The sequence below is a fragment of the Mandrillus leucophaeus genome, unplaced genomic scaffold, assembly GCF_000951045.1.
Source record: "Mandrillus leucophaeus isolate KB7577 unplaced genomic scaffold, Mleu.le_1.0 Scaffold621, whole genome shotgun sequence".
NCBI lineage: Eukaryota > Metazoa > Chordata > Mammalia > Primates > Cercopithecidae > Mandrillus > Mandrillus leucophaeus.
The window spans coordinates 1,691,426-1,708,740 of record NW_012106709.1 but is presented as its reverse complement, the minus strand read 5'-3'; the positions used below and the strand labels follow the sequence as shown (position 1 = coordinate 1,708,740).

At 36.2% G+C, this 17,315-nt stretch overlaps 1 protein-coding gene across 1 annotated transcript in view; it reads left to right on the top strand.

Moving 5' to 3' along the window:
- The window catches only part of PDE7A (phosphodiesterase 7A), a 121,300-nt gene that overhangs the window by 52,191 nt on the left and 51,794 nt on the right, over positions 1–17,315 (top strand). The window contains exons 3-4 of the mRNA XM_012000204.1: positions 4,465–4,525; positions 7,473–7,556. Coding sequence (XP_011855594.1) covers positions 4,465–4,525; positions 7,473–7,556 — 145 coding nt within the window. The remainder of the gene's footprint in view (positions 1–4,464; positions 4,526–7,472; positions 7,557–17,315) is intronic.

Genomic DNA, 17,315 nt, shown 5'->3' with positions numbered 1-17,315 from the left:
AGATTTTGTGTGAAAACACTTGGAACATTTTTTTGGCACAAGGAGCACAGCAAGTGTTAGTTAATATATTATTACTCTTACCATGTAATGGAAATGCACTTGCTTTTGCTAATAAATCATTTAGTGGAAAACTTGGAACAGAATAAAAACAATGGCACTTAAAATATCTTTGCTGGGTTTTAAAACATGTCTGTCTTTAAAAGTTATGTATTAACTAATATTGGGAACAACTTTTACACCTTTTATCATTTACCTTCAAGTCAAATCTTTTGTGGAAGCATGATTCACCCTAATTCAAGGTGAGTCTTACCAGGGCACTCAGAACTCCTGTTAGTGAGGCAGTGGGTTCTTTGGTGCTTTACAGTTTAACTTGTTTGTGCTACTGCTGTCAGTTTCTGATTAGCTCAGCCTCGCCCATGTTTTGACCTATACTAGTTTGCTTTACAAGCTGTTCCCAGGATGGCTAAATTAGAAAAGTCACGAGTAGAAGCCTCTCAGTTATTTCCATTCACTGGTGAACTGAGGTGGGAATGTGGGTGATAGCTCTGAGAGTTTTATGACTGACAGTGTGACACAGGATTTTGATGAAATTTGTTTTACTGTAATTAAAAAGAAAATTCTAGTAGTATATGATTTTCAAAATGATAATCTTTAAAGAAATCTTTGTTACATGTGCAGCAGTCTTATATAAAAGTAGATACAATTATTTTTAAAACAACATGATCACCGAGGTCAAATTTTTATTGTTAGAACTCATAATTTATAGTTTTTTTTCCAAAATGAGTTACTGTAGATTATTCTACCTACCTACTTTAGATTATTCTACCTAGTGAGAGAGCTTAATATTCATTTTAATTTTAATTCTTAAGTGGGTAGGTGAATGAATTATCACTCAGGATGTATTTGTTGATGGGTTCAGATATATATTTTAAAATCCATTCTTTAAAAACAGTTTTGGTCTCATTTGGATTTATTTCATAAAAGCTATGTCTTGTGGTTCAGTATAGCATTTAAGCTAAGTATTTGTAGACTAACCTTACTTAAATTAGTACCTTATAATGAATAGAAAAACTTGGATATTTTGCACAGCCCTGTGTAATTTGTATCTATTTTAAAATTAAACTCTGCCTTTTTTGCTTAACAAATTAAGATAATACAGACCCTACCATTTTAATATCTAAATTAGTGCTTCTATAAATGAGGCTAAAATGATTACCTTAATAAGTTTAATATGCCATGGTGTTATCTAGACTATGTGCATTACCCAGTTTTTGACTTAATATTATTTTGTGATGTTTAACAGAGTGCCAATAATATTGGTCAGTCTTTCACAATCATTAATGTGTGAAGTGATACATATTTTACCTTTCTAACTAGCAACTGTTATAGTAAATACCCTTCCTACATTAAAAAAAAAAAAACAACATAATAATAATGTCAACTCCCCTCCTAAAGAGAACTGTTGGAGATAACACCTTAAAATTTATTTTAACAAGTTATTTATCTGAGTTGTTACTGGACACTATCAAATTGATAGGTCATGACAAGTTATTACATAGTATCTGCAGTGTCATTAATTTGCTTTAGCTGATAGAAATATTTATTGCCACATATGCCCTTCCTAGGCTACTAGGTTTACCCCTAGATCGGTGGTGTTGAGGAGAGACCTGTAATCTAGTAAGCTAAATATGTTGGGGAGGGGATTCTCACAGTCGCTGTGAGTGGTGCCTTTTAACAGTGGCTGTTTCCTCCAGAATAAATAACATGAAACACTGCGGGAGGCTTCCTTAGGATATTCTATTAGTGGAAGACACTTTAAGCATGATACCAGGAGTGTAGTCTATATGATTTGGTCCCTTGGGATTTAAGATCATGCTTTTCTTTGTAGTAGATTTTTATTTTACTTTTCAATTTTAATTTTATTTTGTGAATATATGATAATTACACACACTGCAAGACTCAAAAAGTACAAAGATAAACATTGAAAAGCCCCTCTCCTACCTCTGTATCCCTCAGCCTCCTTGGAGACACCCAGTGGTGATAGTTAGAATTTTATTTTTGTTTGAAATTTTTTTTCCTCTTATATTTCATGAACTGTGTTTTTTTAAGGACTTGTGAAATCATGTAAGATTTTAATTGATATTTTTCTCTTAAAAGTCAAGCATTAAGGATATAATAACTTAATATTTTGGGTAGTTGTTGCACACTAAATCCAAGTGAGGGCTTTAAGTAAATTTTCAATATGATGAGAGTAAAAAATGTGATTTTTTTTTTTTTTTTTTTTTTTTTTTTTTTAGATTTGTAGGTATGTGTTGAGGAGTTGTAAATCCCATGCCAGAATTTTGTGAGGGAACACGATCATTAATCTGATATGTAAAAATACAATCTCATTGCTTTAATATGTATTTCTTTTGTTAATGAAGTCAAGCATTTTTTTGTATTTATTTATTTTTCCCTTGTGAATAGTATGTTTATGTCCTACCTATTTTTCTACAGCTCTTTAGTCTTTTTCTAACTAGATTTGTAAGACACTTAAAATTTTTTTTTGGTGGGGAGATAGTAGAGGAAAATTAGCCCTTTGTCGTATCAGTTGAACTCACGTTTCTGTGTTTGAAGTTTATCCTTTACTTTGTTAATGGTATCTTTTACCATCATAATTTAACTTTTAAGTGGCCAAATTTGTCAGTGTTTCCTGACTTAGGGATTTTTATAGGATAGTTAGAAAGGCCTTCCTATTTAAGACTTTTACAAATATAGTCCTGTTTTCTTTTAATACTTTCATGCTTTAATTTTTAACATTTAAACATTGTTCCATGTGTAATATGTTTTGGAGCAGGAAGGTAGTAATGTAGCTTTATGTTTTTCTAGATAGCACCACTTAATCTAACATTATTTATTAAAAATCAATGTTTCCTCCACAGATTCTAAGTCCTGTATTTATCATATACAGAATCACTGTGTACTCTTGGATTTGCTTCTAGAGTCTCTATTGATTATTTTCTCTGTTTCTTTGCAATGTCACACTATTTTGTTCATATCCCATAGTGCTAGTCCATTTCCCACCCTCCCCCTTTTTTTTTGAGACAGGGTCTCACTCTGTCTCTCAAGCTGAAGTGCAGTGGTACCATCATAGCTCACTGCAGCCTCCAACTCCTAGGCTCAAGGGATCCTCCTGCCTCAGCCTCCCAAGTAGCTGGGATTACGGGTGTGTGCCACCATGCCTGGCCTATTACTACTTAAACATTATTATTTTTTTTTTTTTGCTTGTTAATTCAACTGATTTTACTGATCACTTTTGACATGCTAGGGACTGTTCTAAATGTTGGGATTTATCCTAGATCTGGGAAAATAGCAGTGACTGAAGACCCTGCCTCCACAGAACTTAGATTCTATGTCTAAACTGTGGTTTGGTCAATTTTATCTTCCTCATTTTTAAATCTATCCTCACTTATATCCATTCTGTTAGTCACTAATTTGTTCATCAATATATTTATTAGTTATTATTTATTTGTAGTAAGTCCATTTAGTCATTCATTTACCAAATTTTTATTTAGAACTTACTAAATAATAGATCCTGTTTTAGAGACCAGGGATGCAGTGATGACTAAGATAGACAAAGTTTCTGCTCTTGTGGAGCTTTTAGTAACATGCAGACAAGACAACTTCAGCCGCATGCTACACAGAGGACTGACGTAGGGAGCTTTGGAAGAGGGTGGCTTCTAGGTGGCTATAGATTTCATAGTCAGGTAATCTCTCTCTGAAGAGATGACGCTTTGTCTAGAAGCTGCAAGGTAAGAAGGGAATAGTGAAGCAGTGATCCAGGACGAGGGAACAGCAATTGGAAAGGCTGTATATTTGGTGTAGATGAGGAAAAGCAAGGAGGCCAGCTTGGCTGTCTCCTAGCAGTGGGGGAGGCCACAGTACAAGAGGGCACAGAGGTAGGCAGGTCACAGAGGACTCTCGAAAGTTAAGCTTGGGGAGCCCCAAGTGTGATGGGGAGCCTTTGGAGGAGTTTGAGCAGCAGCTGAAGTGCTTACTTTTGCTCTTATATGAAGCGTGGACTGGGATCCAAAGAGATGCAGCAGGAAAGCCAGTGGATTGTCCTTTCCTTTCTTTTCTATTAATATTTGGCAACTCCTATTGATCCCTTTTGAGTCAACACAGATGTCACCCCAAAACCTTTACCGACTTACTCAAACAGATTAAATTTCCAAAGAGAGGCTGCATGTGTCTCTCTTTGTATCCATTTTTATGGTAGTTCTTAACCATACTGTATTAGAATTATTTGTTGTCCCCATTCCCCAGAGATTTCAAGAACAGGTACCATATCTAATTTCATTTTGTATATCCAGCTTCTCTTGCACAGTGCTTCACAAATAATAAATGATGAATACATGTTTGTTGAGTTGAATTTTATATCATATTTAATTGTCATGTATTATAATGCATATTTTTTTTTTCTAGAGGCGTGGAGCTATTTCCTATGACAGTTCTGATCAGACTGCATTATACATTCGTATGCTAGGTAAGCATTATTTATTTTATACCAATATCAGTTAATTTTGTTATTATCTGTTGTTATTTGAGCTTGAGGTATCTTTCATTAGGTAGCTTTTCATTGCTGTTTGTAGCAGAAATAACCTATTCATGGAGTTTAGAGTCTAGAAACAAATATTGAATGTGATGTGAATCAAGAGAAGCATTTTAGAGTTACAGATAATTGAGAAATCTTTGGCCTAATAACTGGGACACTGTCATTAGTACACAGTTTCAAATTGCATCTTGAACATTCTTCATAGAAAATAGTGTTAGATTTGTACAGTGGCTAAATACCAAATAGATGAATGCCAGCATGGACAAAGGTGAGGCCATGAAATACCTGCTCAGATCATCCTGTGACTAGATGTATTTTGTTCTCAGCTGGCTGGCAAGGAAGACCATTTGACTTCTAGTTCTGGTGCTTAAATTTTTTATGTATTAGTCAATTCCAGAAGGTGAAATGAATTTAGATATGTGCATATATATTTCTAATTTTCTTTTTCTCTGTGCCAGATTTCTGTCTTCATCCATGTCTCCTTCATTCTTGCACTTCAACTCATAGTATTAAACATGCATATTAAGATTCCAACAGGCACATTTATTCGTTTTTTGTTAGAAGACTCTCCTACGACTCCTCCTCAGCTCAGAATTCCTCCCTCAACTTTCTGATACTGATCTATCCTTATTCTTCACCTACTTTTGTTTTCTCCTTTGCCACCTTCACTAATTCCTTTTCATACTTTTAAGCTGAAATGTTCCCCAAGGTTCTGTTTTAACTCCTATTCCTTTTTGTCCTCTTTATTTTATCTTGTGTATCTTACCTGCCTCAGTTCTTTTCTATTCCAGTACATATTTTCCCCCCATGAATGCACAGCCTTTTTCTCCTTGCTGTCTCCATCTTTCTCTAATAAACATGTTCAGGATTCCGCTGTCCTTAAGACAGAGCTTTGCATTCATATTTTCTTTAACTTTGTAAAACATCTCCATGTAAATGTTATGGATATCTCAAACTTAACATGTCTAAAGCAAAACATTTGTGTTCCCCATGTCTGTCTGTTCTGCAGTCTTTTGCCATCTCAGTAAATATAACTCCATTCTTCCTGTCATCAGGTCAGAAACCTCAGAGTCAATTTTTTACTTCCTATTTCTTACACACTCCATATTGAATTCATCAGCAGATCCTACTGGTTGATACCTTTAAATACACTCAAATCTCACCACACCAATGCTGTTACCACCACATTTATTACTTACTCCTTAACTGGAGGCCCTGTGTCTACCTGTGTTCCCTGACTGACTCTGTTCTCATCACACCTAGAGGGAACCTTTTCAGACATAATCTGACTTTCTATTCATAAGTCTTTGATGGCCGCAAATATCTAGCATGATCTGACCCCACTGCCTCTCCACCCCACCCCCACCGGTTCCCCTCACTCACCTTGCTCCTGCTGCGCCGGCCTCTTGGCTTGCCCTTGACCGTGCCAAGCATGCTTCTGTCTCGGGGAGTTTTACGCTCTCTCTTCCTCATGCCTGGAAGCCTCTTCCTCCCTGGCTCCTGCCTCGCTTCCTTCAGGTCCCTGCCCAGACACCTCCTTTTCAGTGAGGCCTTCTCTGACTGCACTAATGAGTCACCCTCCCCTGCTCCTCTCTTGCTATTCCTCTTACCTTTAGTTTTGTCCATGTAACTCATCATCTTCCACTGAAATTTCGTATTTATTATTTGTGTCATCACACAAAAAGATAAGCTTCATGAGGACAGTGAAGGGACTTTATGTATTTTGCCCTCTGCTGTATTTCCAGTGCTTGACTTGTTAACGTTTGTTGCAGCGTGAAGGAATGGCCACAGGACAGGTGACTAGTCATTGTGGGATGGAATTATAGTCGATGAAGTGAGCCTTGGAGGAAGTGATAGTCTTACTGAGAGAAACAGAGTAAGCAGGAGTGCCCTCTAAGCAAGCCAAATTGCGAGAGCACAGGAATAGAGGCTGAAGATTTAAAGGTTATGAACTTGGAGGCTATAAAAGTGTACTGGGAAAAGTGCTGTCTTTGGAACTCACGGAGCTGGGTTTAAATCCTGACTCACCCTTTGTACTAGCTTTGTGGCATGGAGCATGCTATTTAACTTCTCAAAGTCAAGTTTTTGAATCTGTAAAATGAGGATTAAGATTCCTATCTCTGAAGGTTGACGAGAGAAGAAAATAAAATAATGCCTGCAAAACACAAAAAAGAGCGTCTAGACCATGGTTGCTATGGTTATGTTGCTGTATAGAAAAATAAATGTGGAAGTAATGTGGGCACATGTAGGAACCACACTGAGCTTACAAAGACCAAAGTTTAAGACTCAGCTAAAGGCCTTGGGTGTACCTGCTGTCAGTGAGAAAAGAGTGATTAATCAGGTTGACTTTAAAACAAAATCTTTAACATTTTAAGTTTTTACACATTTATGAAATTGCAAACTGCTTGAAAATAAGTAATATATTTTCCATTTTTCATATCCCTTTTAGCCCATACTATAGTGCTAGGCACAGTCGGCTCAAGTTTTGTGCTGAGGATTTTCAACCTCCTGTAAAACAGATACTGTTTCCCAATGGCCTTTTTAAAAAAAAAAAAAAATGTTGCCCATATGAGTAACATGTTAGGTCATCTTATCATATACTTGAATCCTATTTCAAAAGGCTAACTTATTAAAATATAGATTATAATAATTATTGTAGGGGTAGATTTTAAAAAGTCCTCCTCATTCAGCCTTACTGTTCATTACTGAAATTTTGTGAACTCTTTCAAATAAATCAGCTCCTAACTACCTGTTCCACATATATCATTAGTGGGCTGTCACTTACGAATATGATACCACATGGACCTTTGTTGCTTATGGAAGCTTCTTCCCGAGCGATAACCTTCTAAACTTATGTTTTATTCTTGATTCTGTCCAGGAGATGTACGTGTAAGGAGCCGAGCAGGATTTGAATCAGAAAGAAGAGGTTCTCACCCGTATATTGATTTTCGTATTTTCCACTGTAAGTGTTGGTAGACATGATGTTTCTCTCAGACTTTCACTACAAATTTTAATAAAATTACATAGTTTTCCAAGAGAAAAAGAATACCAGAAAAAAAAATCTATTATGTTTGGAATGTTTTTAAAACCCAAGTCATGTATGTAAATGACACTATTTCTAGGTAATCTTAGTAAATACTTAAGAGACAATTAGAAGAGGAAGATACTAAAATATGAAAGTTGATATAGCTTTTCTCTTCTCCTCTGATTTATTACTTTATTTCTTTAAAAAGATTTTTTTTAAGTTGTTGTATTCCAGATGTCTTTGCTACTTCAAATAAAATGTTTTTGTGCAAATGATATTTTATGAAGATGTTTCACTAGATTAGCAAAGTGTTATCTTTTCGGTTTATTTGAAAATGCGTATCACCTTTAAAGATGCCTGGTCGAGTGCCTGTTTCAAAAACAAACATTCTATGTGGATTTAGCCTATAGTGGAGGGAAAGGGGAAAAAACAGAACTTCTAAATGCCTTAAGTATTAAACATATTAAATCTGTTTGTGGAGGAGTTCCACTTTCAGTAATGTTGGCTAAAGTAATTTGGATTGATGATCTAAAAAATGAGAAAAATTATTCAAAATATAAAAGACATGTATGTATTCAAATGTATCTGAATGCTATTGAGGCAGAGAGATAAGCCCAGCACTTCAGGCTACTATTCTTCTTAGTAGCAAGTACTGATTCTGGGAAAGGTGAATTAGAAGATGAGCAGAGCTTTTTATGGACACTTAGGGATAGAGAAACAAAAACAGGTGTTTAGAGCCCAGCAAGGCTGGAAGGTTGGTGCTGGTAAGCCATTCAGGCTTCGTTTGGAATCCTAAAGTGCTATGCCTTAGAAATAAATCCCAACTTTGAAATATCTCACTCACTGAATACATTAAGGTGATCTGTGACTCGTGTTTCTAGCCACCTGCTGGACAGAGATGTAACTCATCCCTTAAGTTTGCTAGCTGCAAACAGAGCCCTGGGATATGTCCTAGGCAAAGAGTAGTCAGGGCTTTGTGTTCTTGAGACATCAGTAAGAATGTGTAGGGACCCTCGGGGCCTCCAAGGAGGATTAACTTTCCAGTAACAAATGACCCCAAAACTTATTGGCATAAAACAACTATTTTTAATGCTCATGATTCTGAGAATCAGGAATTCAGTCAGGGTGTATCAGGTTTGGCTTGCCTGTGCTCTACAGTGTCTTGGTCTGTGATTGGAATGGTTCAGACAGCTTAAAAATGGCTGGGATAGTGGCACTGGAGCCTTATGTCCCGGGTCTTGGTCCATCTCATGTCATCTCCCAGGGCTGGAACCTCCAAGATGGCTTCTGCACTCTTAGGTGCCAACATTTTTCTGTCTCCATAAATGGCAGTCTCAGGGAAGTCTTAGGGGTAATTGGACTAATTACATGGCAGCTACTTTCTGCCAGAGCAAACATTTCAAGAAAGAGGAAGTGTGAGGACTCATAGTGTCTGAAGATGTGGGCCCAGACCCTGGCATAACATCACATTTCCATATTCTGTTGATTAGCCGTGTCACACAGCTTGCTCAGAGTCGCGGAGAGAAGACACAGCCCTCCCTCCACCCTGGTTGTCAAAGGGATGCAAGGTCAAAACCTTTTTAATCTCCCATCTGTAATCTGGCACAAATGTTTTGAAAAAGTAATTAAGGTCCTAGAAGGAGAGGAGAGGGTAAGTGTAGCAGGAGCAGTCTTTAAAGAAGCAATGGCTGAGAAATCTCTAGAAGTTGATAGAAGACATTAAGGCACAGATTCAGGAAGTATTATAAATCTCAAGCAGAGTAACATTAAAAGAACATCACACCTAAGTGTACCATAGTATAACTATGAAAACCAAAATCAAAGAGAAAGAATTAAAAGTAATGAGGGGTAGTGGAATATTACTTTCAAAGGAGCAATTATGAGGTTGCCAGAAACGGATTGTTTCATTTTCCACAGAAACTAAAAAGGTAGAAGACAAAGGAAACATAGCTCTGATGTGCTAGAAAAAAATAAACTGTCAAACTAAAAATGTAATCCACAAACTCTGAAAAGGACACACTTCACAATTTGTTACGTAAGGCTAGCGTGTAATCTTGATACTACAACATGACAAGGATGTGGTTGTCATCCATATCCTTGACTAATAGATTTTAGTCATAGCAGGAGCATGTGCTCATTTCTTTGATTAGATCACATTTCACAAAACACACTAGATTACAAACAAAAAATAACAGCCAAATCGCTCATGAATATGGAGGAAACGTCCTAAATAACATATTATCAAATTATATCTATAACACAAAGGGATAATTAATATATTTTGACCCAATTCATATTTTTCCAGGATATAAGGTTGGTTTAACAGTGAAAAATCAATCAGTGTAATTCACTATATTAATAAAATAAAGGAGAAAAGTTATGGATAGGTTAATATGTTAATGCTGAAATGGCAGTGCTAAAAGCCAAGATGACCAAATGCTAAGAAGAGCATTTGATAGGGCCAGTCGCAGTGGCTCACGCCTGTAATCCTTTGGGAGGTGCTTTGGGAGGCTGAGGTGGGTGGATCATCTGAGGTCGGGAGTTCGAGACCAGCCTGACCAACATGGAGAAACCCTGTCTCTACTAAAAATATAAAATTAGCCAGGCATGGTGATGCATGCCTGTAATCCCAGCTACTCGGGAGGCTGAGGCAGGAGAATCACTTGAACCCGGGAGACAGAGGTTGCACTTAGCTGGGCTCGAGCCATTGCACTCTAGCCTGGGCGACAAGAACAAAACACTGTCTAAAAAAAAAAAAAAAAAAAAAAAGAAAAGCATTTGATAAAATTCAGTATTTGTTCTTTCTTAAAATTCTGAGCAAGCTAGGAACAGAGAAAAACTTGCAGAGTTTGAAACATTAGCTACAAAACCCACAGCAAACATCATATTTAATAGTGCAATATTAAAACATTCTTTGTGAGATGAGAAATCAAGAATATCTTTCATCATCTTTCCTATTCAGTATTGTTGTGGGAAGTCAGGGACCCCGAATGGAGGGACCGGCTGGTTGTTCTATCCGGTATAATAATGCAAGAAAAATAAATGAAAAGTATAAGGACTAGAAAAGAAAAAGTATCATTTTTATGGATGACATACTTATGTACTTAGAAAATTGTTAGGATTAATAAGTGAATTTAGCAGTTTTCCTTTCAGTACGTAGTGGTATTTCTGTAAAGTAACAGTGACAAAATTAACATAATATATGATTTGAATTTGCGTCAAAAAACATCAAATATGTAGGGATAAATCTAACTAAAGATATGTGTAACTCTACATAGAAAACTATAAGTCATTACATAGAAAAATTAAAGATAACTTAAATAGAAGTATATATACTGTTGTTTATGGATTGGAGGATTCAATGAAGATGTCAGTTTTTCTTCTTTCCTAAATTGATCTGTATAGGTTTAGTGAAATCACAATGAAAAATCCCAGCAGTTTTTTTTTCAATAAAATCAACAAGCTGATTTTAAAACTTATACGAAAGTTGAAAAAGCCAAGAATAGCCAAGACAGTTAGGAAGAAGAAGAACGAAATTATGGAATATACATCCATAGATATCAAACTTATTATAAACAGTAATAATCAAGTCAAGGTGATATTAATTCAAGGACTGACAAATAGAATAAAGGCAAACTATAGAATCTAGAAATAACCTACACATATATGGATATTTGATTTGTGACAAGTGTGGTAATGCATTAGGTAGAAGATAAATAATGCAGTGGGTAGGAATAGCGATTTCACTAAATCAAGTGGATACCCATATAGAGAAAAAAAATGAATCTTGGACCCTGTTCACACCATGCATTAAAAAAATCAAATTTTGGTTGATTAACTTTGCCAGATTAGTCTGATAATTCAGGTAAGGTGAGGAATGCTAAATCAATAACATTGATTTAGCAATGTGGACATGTTGGTAGAGGAAGCCTGAAGTTAAAGTGAATTTAAGAAAGAACAGAAAGATGGGAATTAGATACAGCAAGTACAAACAACTCTTTTAGAGAGTTTTGCTGCAAAGAAAATGGAAGAGGCTGGGCATGGTGGCTCATGCCTGTAATCTAGCACTTTGAGAGGCCGAAGCGGGTGGATCACCTGAGGTCAGGAGTTTAAGACCAGCCTGGCCAACATGATGAAACCCCATTTCTACTAAAAATAGTAAAAATTAGCCAGGTGCAGTGGTGCGTGCCTGTGATCCCAGCCACTCGGGAGGCTGAGGCAGGAGAATCACTTGAACTCGGGAGGTGGAGGTTGCAGTTAGCCAAGATCACACCACTTCATTCCGGCCTGGGCTATAGAGCGAGACTTCATCTCAAAGAAAAGGGAAGAAATAAGAGAGGCAACTGACAGAGGAAGTGGGATCACTGAAACTAGAAATCAATAGCAAAGCTCGAGAACAAAAAGGCCTGGCCACCTGGAATTTTTCCAAATTCTGAAATAAGTACTTCTTGGGTCAAAGAGGTAGACCATAAAAAGATGATAATTAAAGATTATATAGGAAAATCTATGAAATTCAGCTAATGCAGTGCTTACAGGAAAATTCATAGCCTTAAAAAATACTTACATTCATAAATAAGAAAGAATGAAATAAGTCAACTAAGTAGTCCAACTCAAGAAGTTAGAAAGATAATATCAAAATACACCTAAGAAAAGATAAAGTAGTTGTTAAAGATAAAAAACAGCGATCAATGAACTAGTAAACTGAAATAAAAGTAGAACTCTGTAACTAAAGTTGTTGTTTGCAATAAAACAGATAAATTGCTCACTAACTTAAAGACTGAATGGAGCTAACATGCATACTCAAAAAATAAGAGGGGAAAACACCACAGATAAAGAGAAAATAAAAGAATCGAAATGGACTCTTTTGCTTGATCCCAAAAATATATTTGAACACTTGTATGATCCAGAAAATTTTCTTAAAAATTGCAGTTTATTAGAACTGAATGTAGAAATCATAAATTAATCCAGCAGTACTCACAGTGCGGTCTGGGATCCTCAAGACCCTTTTGGGGGTCTGTGAGGTTAAAACTATTTTCATAGTAATACTAAGATGTTATTTGCCTTTTTTGCTTTTATTCTCTCTCAAGGATACAGTGGAATTTTCCAAGGCTGCATAATGTGTGATGTCTCAGTACATTCAGTGTATTAGCAGATACGAGAAACAGCCGGACATTTCTCCTTAAATTTTTCTCCATTTTGGAAGATATAGTTATTTTTAATAAAAATGTCATTTATGTTAACATGTTACGGCTTTATAGCAATAAATTTTTTAAAAATAAATTTAAACAATATTTAGCCATTAAATGTTTTCAAATTTTGTTTTATATATTTTTAAATTAACTAAATATTTAAATATTAAAAATGTAATTTCTATGGTAAATATTTAATTTCTATGGTAAATATTGATAGCTATAACCCATATAAAGTTAGTTATTTGGGTTGTCAATAATTGTTAAGAATGTGAAAGAGCCCTGAAAACTAACATAATAGAGAAAGTTGCATAAGAGTTACGTCTCTAAAAGCCTGAGGGCCAGAGGATTTTACAGGCAAATTATTTAAGATCTTTAAAAGATTGATGATTAGTTTCAAAGCTCTCTAAACTTTCAGATTATAAAGAGGGAACCATTCAGAGTAAATTTATAAAGCAAATATAACTTTTTATAAGTATAATATTCTCACTATAAATGTCAGTACAAAAAATCTTTTTTTGTTTTTTTTTTTTGAGACAGAGTCTCACTCTGTCACCCTGGCTAGAGTGCAGTGGCACGATCTTGGCTCACTGCAAGCTCCGCCTCCTGGATTCACGCCATTCTTCTGCCTCAGCCTCCCGAGTAGCTGGGACTACAGGTGCCCGCCACCACGCCTGGCTAGCTTTTTGTATTTTTAGTAGAGACGGGGTTTTACCGTATGGGCCAGGATGGTCTCGATCTCCTGACCTTGTGATCTGCCCACCTCAGCCTCCCAAAGTGCTGGGATTACAGACATGAGCCACCATGCCTGGCCTAAAAAGTCTTTAAAAAATATTAGCATAAGGATTTCCAACAGCATGAAAGAGTAATACTTCAGCCATAGTGGGGTTGTTTCAGAAAAGGAAGCAAGGATGATTCAATACATAGTTTTTCTGCAATAATGTAGCAGAAACTGGTAACATCGGTTGCTTCTAGGATGGAAACTGGGTGGCTTGAGGGGAAAGAAACTTAGTTGTAGACCTTTTGAATTTTGACTCATGTGAATGTATTGCTCATTGGAAAGTTTAAGTAAAAATATGTTTTGATGTTGCAATAAATAAGGATTGGCCATGGGTAAGGAAATCAATAAAAGAGTTAAGTCTAAATATTTGTATTTATATAAAGAAAAGTATAATTGTATTTGGAGTCTGCAGCCTACCCCCTAACATTCACTGAATTTAGTGAAATAAGAGAATTTGAAAAATATAATTGTTAGAAGTTTTAAATAGGGGGCATAATGGGACGTTTTGGTGGGGGAGGGACATTAAAAATGATTAGATTGTTAGAAGTATCTCTAATGAAATTTAAATAGGTTGTATACTATCTAAATCACTAGGAAACCAGGAGCAAATAAAATAAATCTAAAAGTCAAGATAAGAGAGGGAAGACCAAACATATCAATATTAGTAATAAAGATAAATGGGTTAAATGTTCCTTTTAATAGATAAAGAAACTCAAATTGGATAATAAATGAAACCTAATGACAAAAAAAAGGTTCAAAATAATATGAAGCAGAACCATACTTGAGGTTTTGGTATCTATACTTATATCCTGATGCAGTGATGTGGAAGCTTTGTAGTATGGTATTTAGAATATTGGAGGCAGCTCAGTGTTAAGAGCAGCAGATTATCCTCTCGATCTCATCATGCTGTTCATAAAAGATGACAAATGTGTAAGACTGTAAGTTGTAATTGAAAATGAACTGTTGGTATAGAATTGGTCCTGTAGTTATTACAAAACAAGAATATGTCTCTTTAAGCCACCATGGTAATATAATTTAGAGGGGTTTTTTGAATAGAGAAAAATGTGTTATTCCTTACTGCTTATAATAGGTTCTGCTTATCACACAGCTTGGAATTCTTTTTGAAATTGTAATCTAGTGTGTTTTGTGAAATGTGATCTAATCAGAGAAATGAGCACATGCTCCTGCTATGACTAAAATCTATTAGTCATCTTCAGGCCTTCCCTTCTTCCACTGACTCCTCTGATTATCCTAAACATTAGCCTGAACATGTTCTCTGCAAGAGTTAGCTTACAAAACTTTTTCTTAATTTTTTTTTTTTTTTTTTTGGGATAGAGTCTCACTCTGTCACCCAGGCTGGAGTGTAGTGGCGCAATCTCAGCTCACTGCAGCCTTTGCCTCCCAAGTTCAAGTGATTCTCCCATCTCAGCCTCCCAAGTAGCTGGGATTACAGGTGCGTGCCATGACACCTGGCTAATTTTTTTTTTGTATTTTTAGTAGAGATAAGGTTTCACCATGTTGGCCAGGCTGGTCTTGAACTCCTGACCTCAAGTGATCTGCCCACCCCAAAGTGCTGCAATTACAGGCATGAGCCACCACACCCAGCCAGTTTAACCCTAGGCTTGAGTTTATGCACAGTAAAGTTGAGCTGCCTTGGACTTAATGACCAGGGGGATTATCCTTCTTTTCTTTCCAGCTATGAATCTTAAGATTTCTTCCTTGTGGGGTATTTATTTTCTCCCTTGCACTAGTTGAAGATATCAGGAGTTTATTTATGTGGAGGCAAAGTTGTTCTTTTTTACCCCTCTTCTTCGCTGTGAAGTTCCTTGGATTAGGATACCTGTGATTTATGCCACAAACCCATTCACCTCCTATAATCTTGGACTTGGCAAAGGTACAAACACTAAAGCAACCTTGCAGGATCTGTTTAAACCTTCAAAGGTACTGAAGCTTTGAAAGACTACAATGTGCCCTTTACCTTGTATAGAATTAAAAATAAGAGTATTTTCCCTAATGATACAAAAATTTACACACATGCCAAAATAAAAATAGTTTCTAGGTGTTCTGATTGCAAAATTCTGGATATGTGTATTAAATGCATTAAAGCTAGGATGTTCTCTGCTTACAGCTCCTCAACCCACTTACTTTGTGTACCTCTTTACTTTTACCCTAAACTCACTGTTAATTTCCCTGTTGTAAAATTGTTGTCTCTTTCTGTTCTTTCATTGCTTAAATTCAGTCTCATTAAATCCTTTGGGTTTTTGTATGCTAACATAGCCTATTCTATTCATTTCTTTTCTGCCTCCTTATCTCTTGTTCTCCTTGAACCAGTCCTTTATCACCACTGTCTGAGGCTGTTTTGCTATTCTCCTAACTAACCATTATCCCTTCTTTAAGGATATTTCCTTCTTTCTTCTTCTTCTTCTTTTTTTTTTTTTTTTTTTGAGACGAAGTCTTGATCAGTCGCTGAGGCTGGAGTGCAGTGACTCAATCTTGGCTCACTGCAGCCTCCATCTTCTGGGTTTAAGAGATTCTCCTACCTCAGCCTCCCAAGTAGCTGGGATTACAGGCACCTGCCATTACGCCTGGCTAATTTTTGTATTTTTAGTAGAGATGGTGTTTCACTCTGTTGGCCAGGCTAGTCTCGAACTCCTGACCTCATGTGATCTGCCTGCCTCAGCCTCCCAAAGTGCTGGGATTATGGGTATGAGCTACTGCACCCAGTCTAGATCACATATTTGTTAATTAATTGAAATTAGGCCAGTTCTGTGGTTATTTATAAAGAAACGAGAGAGTTCAAACTTTGGGAAGACATTTTGAAACTTACTTTTATATATGGTTACACAAGATAGAGGGATTTTGATGATTATGAATTCTTCTAGCCAAGAAGTGTTTCTCAAAGTTCTGGTACAAATATGCTCTCATGGTTAGTTTGGCAGCTTTGTTGCAACGATTCTGATTTAATCAATAAATTCTATAATTTTTAAGTCATTTCTGAGATGGCTGTATCTTGCAGAGACTTTCTTAACAATTTTTTTGAAAAAAAATATGTGCGTGCGTCTGTTACTTTTTTTTGAGACTGAGTCTCGCTCTGTCACCCAGGCTGGAGTGCAGTGGCGCAATCTCGGCACACTGCAACCACCGACTCCCTGGTTCAAGCAATTCTCATGTCTCAGCCTCCCAAGTAGCTGGGATTACAGGTGCCTGCCACCACGCCTGGCTAATTTTTGTATTTTTAGTAGAAACAGGATTTCACTGTGTTGGCCAGGCTGGTCTTGAACTCCTGACCTCAAGTGATCTGCCCACCTCAGCCTCCCAAAGTGCTGGGATTACAGGTATGAGCCACCTCGCCTGGCCGTGTCTCTTACTTTTAGTGGGCTCTTTATAAAAAAACTCCTCAGATAGCATCTGTCACTAAAGAAGTTTTCTGATGCATTCTTGACCTTTTTGTATTATTATTGATTATATATTTTATTATCTATTATTGTAGCACAGAAGGTAATATTTATCATACATATTTACATAGTTTATGAGTTTGAGAAAGGGGTTTTTTTACATAAAGAAGTCATTGTTAATATTACTTTAGGATGACTAGAAACATTCTTGGAGTATTGTCTTGAAATAGTATTTTCTTCTCTAGGAAATGTTCTATTTTGTGATTAAAAGAGAATACAGATATCAGTAAGAATTTGTATTAGTCTGTTTTTTTTTTTTTTTTTTTTTTTT